This window comes from Ostrea edulis, chromosome 2 (assembly GCF_947568905.1).
Source record: "Ostrea edulis chromosome 2, xbOstEdul1.1, whole genome shotgun sequence".
NCBI classification, from domain to species: Eukaryota; Metazoa; Mollusca; class Bivalvia; order Ostreida; family Ostreidae; genus Ostrea; species Ostrea edulis.
This window is the reverse complement of record NC_079165.1, coordinates 38,254,392-38,267,922: the sequence shown is the minus strand read 5'-3', so window position 1 is coordinate 38,267,922 and position 13,531 is coordinate 38,254,392. Positions and strand designations below refer to the sequence as shown.

General features: G+C 34.6%; 2 protein-coding genes across 5 annotated transcripts in view; both read right to left on the bottom strand.

Moving 5' to 3' along the window:
* Positions 1–663: 663 nt before the first annotated feature.
* On the bottom strand, positions 664–3,203 carry LOC130051440 (protein TsetseEP-like). The gene is made up of 2 exons (XM_056153371.1): positions 3,176–3,203; positions 664–1,250 (listed from the first exon to the last, which is right to left on the bottom strand). Exons 1-2 carry the CDS (start codon positions 3,201–3,203, stop codon positions 664–666), a joined length of 615 nt encoding a protein of 204 aa, XP_056009346.1.
* A 1,745-nt stretch (positions 3,204–4,948) lies between these two features.
* The window catches only part of LOC125680323 (ceramide phosphoethanolamine synthase-like), a 19,256-nt gene continuing 10,673 nt past the window's right edge, over positions 4,949–13,531 (bottom strand). For all 4 annotated transcript variants that reach the window (XM_048919803.2, XM_056153935.1, XM_048919802.2 and 1 more), the window contains exons 2-5: positions 13,492–13,531; positions 12,724–12,846; positions 10,662–10,742; positions 4,949–9,264 (exon numbers count right to left, since the gene is read on the bottom strand). The exon at positions 13,492–13,531 is cut by the window's right edge and continues 941 nt beyond it. In XM_048919803.2, coding sequence (XP_048775760.1) covers positions 9,241–9,264; positions 10,662–10,742; positions 12,724–12,846; positions 13,492–13,531 — 268 coding nt within the window. In that variant the 3' untranslated portion in view covers positions 4,949–9,240. The remainder of the gene's footprint in view (positions 9,265–10,661; positions 10,743–12,723; positions 12,847–13,491) is intronic.

Here is a 13,531-nt window from a genome sequence, read left to right as displayed (position 1 = left end):
TTTACCGTTCATAGACACATTCGACCCATTTCTCGACTCAAATGATCGTGAAAGCTGTCGGCATCAGTTCTGTCACGGAAGATCCCCACACGGCTGATAAGATTCTACCTGTATGTTTCAGACCATGAGGGTAAATAAATAAATTCCCCGAACACCAGTTACCAGCTACCGTATCTCTGGGGTAATATATCGGGTGAGAGTGTTTTGGCAAATCCTTGAAATACATGAATATTGCTAATTTCATTGTCTCTTTTGTAATACCCGTAAATCTTGAAATTACTTACTGCAGTGGTCAACGTGATTTATGAAAATATATCCCTCTTAGTTAGAGATTGAGAATGCTGCATGTAGTAGTACATTGGTACGGTACTTAGTTTCTAATTAAAAGTACACTATAAAGAAACTGGAAAACAAGGAGGAGATATGGAAGATAGGAAAGAAAGAGTTTCAAAGGCTCGAACTGCTTTCACATGACTCAAAAGGATATGGAACTCACACTTCATCAGCAAGAAAACAAATTGAGGCTTTATAAGACACTAGTTATAGATGTGAAACATGAAATAAAGGAAAGGAAAAGTGTTCCATAATAACAGCTTGAAGAGAATTCTTAAAATCAGAGGCAGGAAGAACAACAATGTGACAACAACAGCATTGCTCGAAAGATCAGACATGAAGCCATTTAGCCAAGAAATTAGGTAGGGAAGGTGGAAATTCATTGGACACATCTTCGGACAAGACCATAACAATGATTACAACATAGCTCCTTCTTAGACACCAGAAGGCAAAAATAGAGGAAGACCCAAAACACCTGTAGAAGAATAGTGGAGAAGGAGAGGGTAGAGATTGGATGGCTTTCTTGGGCTGAGGTGAGGGAGAGGGCAGAGATTGGATGGCTTTCTTGGGCTGAGGTGAGGGAGAGGGCAGAGATTGGATGGCTTTCTTGGGCTGAGGTGAGGGAGAGGGCAGAGATTGGATGGCTTTCTTGGGCTGAGGTGAGGGAGAGGGCAGAGATTGGATGGCTTTCTTGGGCTGAGGTGAGGGAGAGGGCAGAGATTGGATGGCTTTCTTGGGCTGAGGTGAGGGAGAGGGCAGAGATTGGATGGCTTTCTTGGGCTGAGGTGAGGGAGAGGGCAGAGATTGGATGGCTTTCTTGGGCTGAGGTGAGGGAGAGGGCAGAGATTGGATGGCTTTCTTGGGCTGAGGTGAGAGTTGTCGACAGAAATGGTTAATTGGAGACGTTCGGTGGATGCCTTAAGTGCCACAAGGCACGAAGCGGATAGGTAACGGTAAAAACGAAACGTGAGATATCCGTTTACGATACAAAAACGAGTTACACACGAACATAATACAACTAGATGCTCGCAAGCGTTTTCCTTTAAATATACTATCCGTCGTACTTTTGATACCAGTAGAGAACCCACAATAGTTACCATGCAAGGTGAAGATAACGAACAGTGATCAATCTCATAACTCCTATAAACAATACAAAATAGATAGTTGAGCAAACACGGACCCCTGGACACATCAGAGGTGGGATCAGGTGCCTAGGAGGAGTAAGCATCCCCTGTCGACCGGTCACACCCGCCATGAGCCTGTATCCTGATCAGGTAAACGGAGTTATCCGCAGTCAAAATCAGTGTGCTAAGAACGGCTTAACAATCGGTATGAAACACGTCAGACAGCATTTGACCCAATGATAGGTTGTATTGACGAACTAGATCGTTATAACGACCATAGAATTTGCGAAATCTGACTTCAATCGAGACTGTTGAAACCCCTGTACCATTAACTTGTTTGTCAGTAGCTTACCTCGATTTAAAAACTGACTATACGCAGAACAAGCTCTGGCATATCGAATCATTTGAGATATATAAACACCATATGCAGGTGATAGTGGAATATTGCTACATAAATATGGGAAGTTGACGATGGAGAAGCTGAAATCATCCTGTTTGTCATAGAGTTGTCAGTTTGCCGTCAATGTCTACTTTCAATAAAATATCTAAGTATGACGCAGAAGTGGACGACTCTGTGGTGTCCTTTATTTCGAGTTCACGGGGATATATCAAATCGACATATGAATGAAAGATATAACATACCCCATACCATATATATTATTGCTGCATATGTCAAGATGGAGTATTTTGTCAAGCAAATGTCCTGGGGTCATCCCAAACCCTATTTCATAATTATTGAAATGCAGTTTATTTAAAACAATTGAGGTCTTAAACCCTATACAATATATATTTCTGCTGCGCATATCAAGATGCACTAAGTATTCTGATGGGCAAGTGCCCTGGGTTCATCCCAACACCCATCATTTCTTGATTGTTTAAATATTTTTAAAACGGTCGAGAATCCAAAGTTTAAAGCAAATATATTCTTGTTGCACATAACACAATGCACTACGCGCCGGGTCTTGTTCGTTATTTTACCACCCCATTTGCCTTTAAAGTGAAAAAGATAATTCCGAAAACTTATTGCATATCTCCCAAAAAATTATTTGGCTACTGCATAAAGTGTATGAGGAGTTTTGGTTACAAGCTTTTTTCTACGGAAAAATGTCTTCTGTAACCCCCAATTGGCCCGCAGAGTGAAAATGAAAATTCTTAAAGCTTATTGCACATCTGCAGGACACCACCAATCATCTTCCAAAAGATGAATTGGTTACTGCTTACAATGAAAGAGGAGTTTGAGGGTGAAGAAAACGTGACAGACAGACGAACGGACGAGGGTAACAACAACTTTCATTTGGCTACTATGTAAATTGCAAGGGGTTCTGGGAACAAGGGTTGTTGTGGGGTTTTTTTATTCGGGGGAGGGGCTATAATGGGGAAAAAAAAACGTGATTTTTTTTTTACCCTCATCTGAATCCCAGGGCAAAAATGAAAATTCAGAGGGTTGAATTCATAATCGCAGACTCTTACATTTTTCTCTCAATCAGAAATTCTCCCACTTTTTAATCAAACAATAGATATGTTTTGTAATAATAAAAATGATTTATTCTATTCTTTGAGCGATCTGCAATTTTCCTTGAATTTTCGCAGTTGGTAATCCTGACATTTGTACTTTATAAATTAAATTTCTGATATAATAAGAAAGATTACTTTCACTCTTATATTACGCACACGTTCCTTTTTCATTTTTTCCTTGCTATGAAAATCGATCCTTTTACTTGGTGTTCCGAATGAGAGTGAACGCATGGTTAGCGCAAACCTGTAAACGGAGAGCGCACGGAAATATGGAAACGTAGAACGTTTCAGAGACTGTAAAACCAGTAGATAATCAACCCCCTTTTCTGACGACCTTCATTTTCTGTTAATTTTAAAGGCAAAGCAAGATAAATTGACCGATTGGCCCATACTAATATTGAATGGTAAGAATGCAAGCTTAAACCGGTCCTATGTATAATGTAATGAAGATGGAACCCACCACTCAAAAATTCAGGATTTTGAAGTTTGCGCAAATCAAGAATTTTACATAATTGTAATGTAAACTACCCCTCCCCCTTGAAAAACGATGCTACGTGCCTGTCCAAATTGTACCTATATCCATCAAGAGGGCACCGATATTGAATATCATCCACTTTTGAAACTTTGTACATGTATTTATCTTATTTAAACTCATACGTGTACAAACCTTCGAGTACTAATTTCTACTCAATAAAGTTTATATGTTTTACGATGATTAACAAGTCTACAACTTTATTAATACTTCCCATCGGCTGGGACATTGGCGTGAAGAGGTCATTGATGTGGTAGGAAACTCAAGTACCCTGAGGAAATCCACGTCAGAGTGGGTGACCGCAATATCCTCTCACCACTACCAACTCGGGTCGTAGCGAGTGTTTTACTACTACACTACCCGGATAACCCTGTTGTCGTCTAGATGCCTAGCAGGAGGAAGGACATGTAGATAGACTTGACAATTCCTGTTCACGTGTATTTGTTTCCATGGGTTATTATGAACACATGCCACATGTTTGCTTTCAGTTCAGGAGTACAGTGGATTATATTATCCACAGTTTAATCCTGGGGACTGAACTGTTGATGCATACACGAATTTTCAGTTTTAGTAGATGCCTTCAACCCATTGTAACCAAGTATGCAGTCGGTTTCTGGAGAGATTTTCGACATCAAGGACTCATAAACTAAAGAGCCCATCCTTTCATGCGAGTCTCTAAGCTGAGGACTTCTCTCCTATTCTCACACTGTACTGAGATTGTTTGTTTTTGTCGAGATGTCAATACACATAAAAAACAACACATTACCATTGTAAGAAGCACAAAGCCCCACTCATGTACCAGAGCAGCTGATCTCAGGACCATGAATTTCACAAATTTGGTAGAGGTTTACTATCACAATGCACTTGGTTTAGTTTTTTCCAAGTCCAGGGGTGAAGATATATAAAAATAATGCATCACTATATATAATAAAGCTCCATCCCTGTCTTGGGGCTCTCCTTCGGATGAGATCGCAAAAACCGAGGCCATGTGTCACAGCAAGTGTGGCATGATAAAGAGCTCTCCCTGCTCAAAGGGTTTAAGCACGGAGGATAGACCTAACTTTTGCAGCCCTTCACCGGCAATGGTGACGTCTCCATATGAATGAAAACTTCTCGAGCATGACATTAACAAAATATAACTAACCATCGCTGTCACCAGAACCCTTCGGACAAGGATCCTAAATCTTGACGTTGCTTCTTTCCTCGTCACCAATATGTAGTCTCCTTCCTTGTCATGAATATGTAGTCAAGTTTAATTGTTTGATATCCAAGAGAAAAGATGATTTTAAGTAAATACATTTTCATAGTAAAAGCCTCACCTTGGCACTAGAGTCCTAGAACACATGGGCTTTTTTATATTCTATAATACCCCATGTGTCGGTGCTTTTCAAGTAAAACTTCCATAATTTTGGTGCTTCAAAAACTCAAGTAGAACAACAATTCAAAAAATAATAAAACGTGCTTTATTTGAAGCCCAATAAACACAAAGCATTCATAAATCGTTAGATTGCTGAGGTTAAAAAATGAAAACAAAATTAATCTAACGAAGTTTTATAAAAATTACATTAAAGTGAATTTTAATGAGCTTTTTCTTTCAATCAAAGAAACAAACCATATAAATTTTAATTTGACCAACTTAAAATCAATGTTTTGAAGCAAAGGTAAATTTAGAAAAACTACTTCAAAGAATCCCACTATATGATGCCATGTTTATTCGACTTTCCTGGATTTTCAATATTTTTAATGAAATAATGTGCAATTTCAAACAATTTCCATGCTCCGCAAATATATTTCTGACGTTAAATCAAAAAGTGGCAAGAGATGGTAGTAAATATCATTATGGTTTAGTCATACACGAACGGATCTCAAAGATTTCACTGGATGAATTTTTAGATTGCACATTTTACATGTTAATGGTTCGTATATTTACCAAGATATTTCTGATACAAATTCTTTTCTCTCCCTCTTTAATCAGAATGCTTTCAGTATTTATAGCCTTGTAAAAAATAGTACAAGAATAAAACTACAGAATAGGTAAGGAGTACATAGACACACGCTATTTATGGAATGAGAAAACTATAACTTACATACATGTGAGCCCTTGTACAGAAATGCGAAAGTTACCAGAAGTTTTACAATTGAATGAAATATTGAAACACAGATACAATATAACATTATATGCTATTTTAACTATGGCACTGAATCATATATACTGAGAAGAGGGATCCAATTCTCAAAACCAGAATAATCATAACTGAGGATAAAATTACACCAAACACAGAATTGACCTTACTAATTAAAAACTATGTTATCTAAATAAGAAAAAGTGACAAAATTCATGAAATGTTCATTAAAATGATATAGAACTAACTTTTTAATTCATTTTTTTTACCTTTATTTGATGTTAACAAATATAAAACTAAAATCAATTGGTGTGATGTGTCACGTAGACTTGATATAGAGCAATATCAAACGATATACACTGCATGTTTAAACACAGAAACTAAATATAAATAATCACAGAATTCTACAGCATTACCTCATATGTAAACATTCTCAGTTTTCAACAACATGAAATATAACTTTCATAGTAAAGCTACCCAATTAAACTTAAAAACTACGGATTTATTCTAGCACTAACTACATCACTTCCATATAAACATCTATAAAGCTACATCTACTCATGGATGGTGTCATTTATTCACCCAAATAACATTTTGATTTTACAATAATACAGTGAAACTTATCTAATTCTGACATGCTCTAACAGCAGCTGAACAAAAATAATGGACAGCATCTGGAAAACAGAGCCATCCCCCCCCCCCCCCCCCCCCCCCCCCCCCCCCGATAGAATTCTTTGTTTGGTACTGAAATAAGGGCCAGGTTAAAAAACAGCAATTCTGATTCAACATCTGGATTAGACAAATCTCACTGTACTTTATCACATTCTGTTGCATTTCAATTGATCCTTTTGACTTCTAGTAATTGTCTTTAAATTTAAATTACCCTTTCTGGCACATTTCCCTGATATAGACAAGTCTAACACCAAAAAATAAACCTTTCTATCACAAGATTCTGACTATTGAAATAACTGACTGTGACTTCAAGCATGTCTGATAACATCTGTGAAAAATCATACTGACAACATACCCTGTTTCCTGATTTCTTCAGTTACATGTATTGGTATTAAAACTGTCTTCTATCCTCATCAAATAAAAAAAAAATTCATTCTGGTAGCAATATATGAATCATCATTACCAATGGTAATTTTCTATGCATGCATTTCCATTTCGCAGCATTTAGATGTGCTGACTTTGGAGAATAACTTTGCATCTAAAAAAAATATTGAACTTTTAACAAATTGGATACACTATAACCTACTTGACCAGTAAACCTTACAATCGGAATTCTGATGACTCCCTCAAATTACAAAGTGGATAAACTACCACTCCACGTCTCCAATGGAGGTATACTCCATTTCCACTAAACATAATGTGATTAATATCTAATCCTAACCATTATGTAAGGACTGAAGATTGAAGAACCGGTCATCGTAGTAGCAGTGATTAGTCATTGAAATAGAACAAAAATAAATCAGAAGATGTCTAAAGTTAATAATCACATGCATTACGGGGACTTCAATTAATTACATGCAATTTTATGAAAATTGTCTACTTGTAAAAACTTTACAGCCAGATCTTAAAGCCTATCTACAAGTCCTTGCAAAATAGATTTTAGAAGCACAAATGGATATTCTGGTCCATGAAGACATTTGTACAGTACATTGTAATAGTCTTCTTTAAAACTCCATCAATATCATTAACACAAGTAAATACTTTAAAAGAATAGATATGTAATAACACACTATACTAGTACTGAGTTTCTAGAAGATGTTAGACACTTCAATGTTGTGAAAAAATAATATATTCTTAGTATCCAAAGACACATAAATACATTTAAAATGTATGTATTATAATTCAGCCAAGCCTGTGTAAAGAAAACTTGTTACAATTTACATGAAAAAATAAATATAAGAATAAAATCTGTAACTCTCAGCACTATACCTGTACATCAAAAACTAACAGCATATCAACTAAATTAATAGTTCAGATTTGGTGGAGGAATCATACATCATCATAATGACTGACTTCCTTTTGAAAAATATAAATATCAGCAATAGATACATATAAATTCCTTTTCAATCAAATTGCCTAGCTGGCTAGCTCAGTATGTTATGGGTTGACTGCTGGTCTGTAGTTAGAATCTAGTAGGAGTTTAACTCCCCCCCCCCAGATTACTTTCTAGCAAAACTGCATTTTTTTTAAAAATGTAAATTTGAAACTTTTCAATTTCAAAATGTTACTGTACATATCCACATCAGATTTTTCTGATGTATCATTCCTCCTTAAAGCTAGGAGAAACATAACTAGATGAAAATAGTGTTACATGAAAATTGGGTTTCTTTTCAATTATATTAGTTTGCAGTGCTTTGAATTCAACTTACTGCTCCATGCACCAATACTTACTTATGATGCTTGAAGCATTCATTCACTTAAATATGTTGACATATCTTTCATAAGCAAATAATTAAAAATAAAAATAAAAAGCAAACCAACAAAAAACTGCATTTGAAAATTTCAAATTCTTGAAATATCTCAAACAAAACAGAAACAAAAATCAAAATAAAGACGAGAGAAAAAAAAAGAAAAAATCCACCCAAGTCCAGACCAATATGTGCATTCATACCTTGCTTTCATATGAATGAAAAGCATATAAATATTCAGCTTTACACATTGAAAATTATAGCAGGAATCCATATTTCCAAAAATACATGCACATGAAACACACTATTCACACTTGACTATGTCTGAGGTATAAAATGCCACTGAAATGTCCTATTGGAATGAGCTGCAATAACAGGTTATAATATACATTGACTGATACAACATGATCGCTCCCCTATTCCCATTAATGTTATTTAGATTTACATTGATGCCATAAACTTCATAATTGTTTGATTAAACACAGATGCATCTTTTTCTAAATCTCAATACATGTAACTACATTGATTGTTAGTTTTTTTTCACTTCAGCTGGAAGAATATCTCTTTAAAAGCTTGCAAGATCTAATCAGACTGAAAAAAATAAATCTTCGAGAATGAAAAATGGATGCACAAAACCTACTCTATACCTTACATATGATTTATAATATGTTTGGAGTCATCTACTTGATTCTAATTGTGTTGATGAATTAAAAAGAGGAATTACAAGATTTCTTTGGTAATCATTACAAAAAATGTAGAATTCAAAAATATCAATGATTGATATATCTACACTTGTTTAAGTGTGGTAATAGTATTTGGTACATCCATTATACTGGGACAATGGATACCTCTTCCAAACTTAATTGTATGGAAGTGAGCATCAAGAACATGAGTATAGATACAGATAGATAAAGAATTATAGGGATTTGATAGCATATTCTAATATCAGCATATCTATATATATATATATATAATAAAAAAACTTGGACAAGATATTTGACAGAAACATCAGCTCTCCAACATAACTACGCCTGGAGTTAAGCACCATAACATCCCGTTAAAACATAACAATATCAGCAAAAGGAGATGATGTGATGTTCAGTCATGAAATTTGATAACAAAGTCCATTGTATCAGCAGAGGATAGACCTTATTCATCACCTTGAAACTTTGGGAATCCAGCTTTCAATTCCTTCAAATCCCAATGGCATCCCGGACCTGTAAAATAAGATAAATCTGATTGATCAATGACTAGTAACAATGATAGTTATTTACAAAATTAAAAAATAATTTCCTGTTTACAGATAATATTTCCCCCTCCCCTTCCAGTAAATATAAAACAGAATAGAAAGGTCATTTACTAGAAGTACAGGGTGTAAGTAGTCCAAGGTCACCATACATAAAGGCCAATGGCCATGAAGATGACATTGTAACAATCTAGTACTAGCATGTATATCTGACAAACATTAATGATAACATAAAACTGATACACATATACATGTAACTGTGTATACACTGAAATAATGAACAAGATGCCCACAGGCCTTATCAGTCACCTGAGTATTAGTTAAAAGTATCACTAGCCCTAGGGGCTAAAAAAAAATCTATAGTAATTTTCCTTTTGTGCATATCTAGGCTAAATCTAATAGTTAGCAGCAATATAAAACAAGAAGTGGTCTTAAAACACAAATGCCACCAAAATTACCCGTGCTGATGGAAGACTTTACATAATATTACACATGCTATATATATAAATATTAACACTTTATTTTGGACCCACCATAGAGTCAGAACCCTGGGGTTGCAAAATGCACAATTTTGGTGCATCTCTTAATCTCTTAATGCTTTTCCTATATATATATATATATATATACATGTATATATATACACACATTTAGTTTATATATAGTATCAGCAAAATTTAAGAAGTCTTTCAAATTATAAAGACAACAATCACTATGATGATTTTGGCCCCACCCTGGAACTAAAACCCCTATCCAGGCATCATAAAATTTATAAATTTTATAAAGGGCTACCTGCTCCTTCTAAATATGTTTTTAGTTTCAATTTAGTATCAATAGAACTAAAGATTATTTTATTTTTTTTTTTTTTTTTTTTTTTTTTTTTTTTTTTTTTTACACATATTGAACACTGTATGCCAAGTTTGGCTCCACCCTGGAGTCAGAATCTCTACCATGAAGATCATGAAATTTACAATTTTGGTAGAGGCCTTCCTGCTCTAATCACTACACATTTAATTTTTCCTAAAGATGTGAAATTGTTGAAATTTTTTTCTTCCTCAAAAATTGGTTGATTTTTGACAGTTTTTGCCCCACCCCTAAGGCCCTTGGGGTTCAGGAGTCCTGAAATTTAAATGCTGTGCCCCCCTTGTCTTAAAGATGCTTCTACAGTTGGGGAACATAATAGGCCACCTGAGTAACTCAGGTGACCTAAAATGGAAGGATATATACAAATTTTATCTCAAGATGCTTCAAATGTTGTCTGTTGATAATAGTATCTGTAAAACAAGTACATATAGCTAATGAAACATAGATGCTCCTTACATTTCCATGACATACAATATCATAACAACACTTGAGCAATATTGTACTTACATATCTAAGATGAACTTCTGAAGTTACATTGATAAACAAAAGCACTGCAAATCCAATGTACTGAACAAAATTAAGGAACTCCTGAAATACAAATTAAATAAAGTAAAATACATAAAAGCATAATGCTAAACTTGTTTTTACCAACCCACCTGTCATTTTAACTACAGTCTAGATTGCATCAGCAACTCCATGTATTAAACGACTTTCTATCTTATGTGTCAGACCATATTTAATCCCTTCCAACACAATTTCGTTTGTAAACTAACTGCAATAAATGACTGTTTTCCTGCCTTACGTAACAAGCAACTGCACTTTTAAGCCATAAAACAATACTTAGACTGCTTTAAACAAATTTCGCAGGACCCCTCACATACTGTGTATCACGCAGTCATATGTTCAATCTCATATCTTGCGTGATGCTGATGAAAAGGAATGGCGTCCCAAGCCAAAGTCTTCCAAGACAAAAAATTTGAAGTGATACAGAAAACTCAATTCAGGATAGCAGAGGAGTTTGGCATTGAATAAACCCAGATTGACAAAAACAAGGGGTTCTAAATAATTTTGAAAATTCTAATGTATTTGGAAGTTCTAGATGGTGGCAGTACAATACTGGTACTGGAGATATTAACAACTAGTGTTGAAAAATCGGAAAAAATTTCATAATCGATAATCCGTCATAATCGGAAGAACTGTATCGATCAATGATCAATATAATCGGTATTTACATGTACTTAATAAATGTTTATTATTTTGGGGGTTATTTCTGTTTAGTTTTATGGATATGAACAGCATACACACTAACTGATGTCACTGAATTCCCAATTTTCAATGTGAAGTCCACTCTGACTCCCCCACGCACATGTCTCGATATCAAAGCAGGATTACCAGTCAGATGAATCTCGGATTAGATATTAATTAGTGTAAAGGTGACAATCGATTATGAAAAATAGAATCGATAATCGAAATCGAAGAGCCAAATACGATCGACAATCGATTGTCGGCGACAATCGTTTCATCACTATTAACAACCTTACATTTGTGTGGTTTAAAGATGGAGTTAGCTGAAGAATCACACATCATGTGACGATCTTCTATCAACACTATCAACAAGTTCTTTACATGTAGTCATAACTACCGCATATTTTTGTTTGTGCTAGTTCCAAATGAATATATCTACATGTGATATGTAAACTAAACATTCGATTTTCATGACTTTACATGTATACCAAATGATTAATTTATGTCAACATGAAATCATAATGATACATTACACGTAGCAACACTTTGCACAAATTATGTCCCTTGTCCGCCATCTCCTGGTTAAAAAGTAGCATTTCCCTGTATTCGCCTTTGTAATTTTTTGGTCTGTAGCTTTGACATTTGATATTTTTCCATCAATTGCAGTCAACTACAATAATGCCCTAGGGTGGGACAACCCATTAACTTGTATGAAAACTTAATAATTAGCTACAGTACTTGGCTTTTCACCAATTGACCTTTGGCTGACCCAATAAAAAGGACGCAACTCGTGACGAAGTGTTAATACTTGTATTCTTAAGTAAAAATCTGGATTTTAAGTCCTTTTATCAATAATGCCTATAATACTTACAAGATTTTATTTTTTATTAACTGAATACTTGTATATGTTTACAGCACAGCTGTGATAAATGAAATTTAGCAAAAATCCTATATGAGGTTTTCAGTTCAAGTGAATGTATGTATCAATTTTCTTGAGATTTACAGTTCAGTAGATAAATTCATAATCTGGGATTGTATTAATAGAATCCCTGTCATATCAACTCATATGTGACTTTTTTTTCTCTTAGCCCCTTGTAAGGTCACATAAGACAGTCTTGGTTATACTTAAAACATGCTAAATATATTGTGAATTATAAATTTATCAAAAATGAATGTACATATATAATTTCATTAAAAGGCGATTTCGAAAATGTATTCAAATATTCAATGTTGTAACTTGTCAAACACAAATTTTGCTGTAGCAGGTACATTTTCCATTTCCAAGGACATGCAGTGCTAGAGATCACTATAATTATTGTCTTACCCAAACTTTGTCCATAAATATAACTAAACAATACATCTGCAGCAGGGCCTGGCCATCCACGTATCGCCACATGTACAGAACAATCCACGTGCTCAGTGAATGTAATGAGGCGGTTTGTCGCACCTGAAATACACCCTTATAATTCCATGAATATTATCTACACTTAATTTCATGCTAACACAAGCACAATATCAAATATCATTGTATATGATTGAATAATCCTAGCTTTCCGATTGCCTGAGATTCAACAAACCAGGAAAAATCAAATGTGATGTTCACCTCCATGTGACTTTGAGGTGAATATTATAACACTTTATTTTCCAAAACATCAAAAATAAATTGGAAATTCCAAAATTTGATAAAAATAGTTATCATTTCTTGGTTGTCCAATGAAAATTTGCACTTCTAATCATTTTCAACTGAGCACTTAACTGCAAAAAAAACCCAACAACAATCAAGTGTTGTTTGGCAGGCTTAAGGAGCCAAGTTCAATGTTTTAAATTATTAAATCATATGTGTAATAACACTATTGACATTTTTTCAGTCAATGTTATAACTACCCTCACAGTAAACTATTCAGTGAATATTGTACTTTTCAGGAATATGGTACTTCTTAGGTAGCTAAATATCATATTTACCGGTACCTTAAAAATATCAATATAATAACTGTATATTATTACATATGAATATATTAACTGTAAGAAAACATGATAGCATGTACATGTATAATACAATACTATTGTGAAAGTCCTCTAATATCAAACTTACCGTTTTTTGCGCAGTAAACTTTGTTGCATATAAATCACCG

What these genes read in the sequence shown, in the direction of transcription:
- LOC130051440 (XM_056153371.1), bottom strand. Translation starts at nt 3,203, where the DNA reads ATGCGTTCACTCTCATTCGGAACACCAA. An exon ending in ACTCTCATTCGGAACACCAA is followed by an intron (nt 1,251 to 3,175) that starts GTAAAAGGATCG and finishes GTGGCACTTAAG; the next exon opens with GCATCCACCGAACGTCTCCA.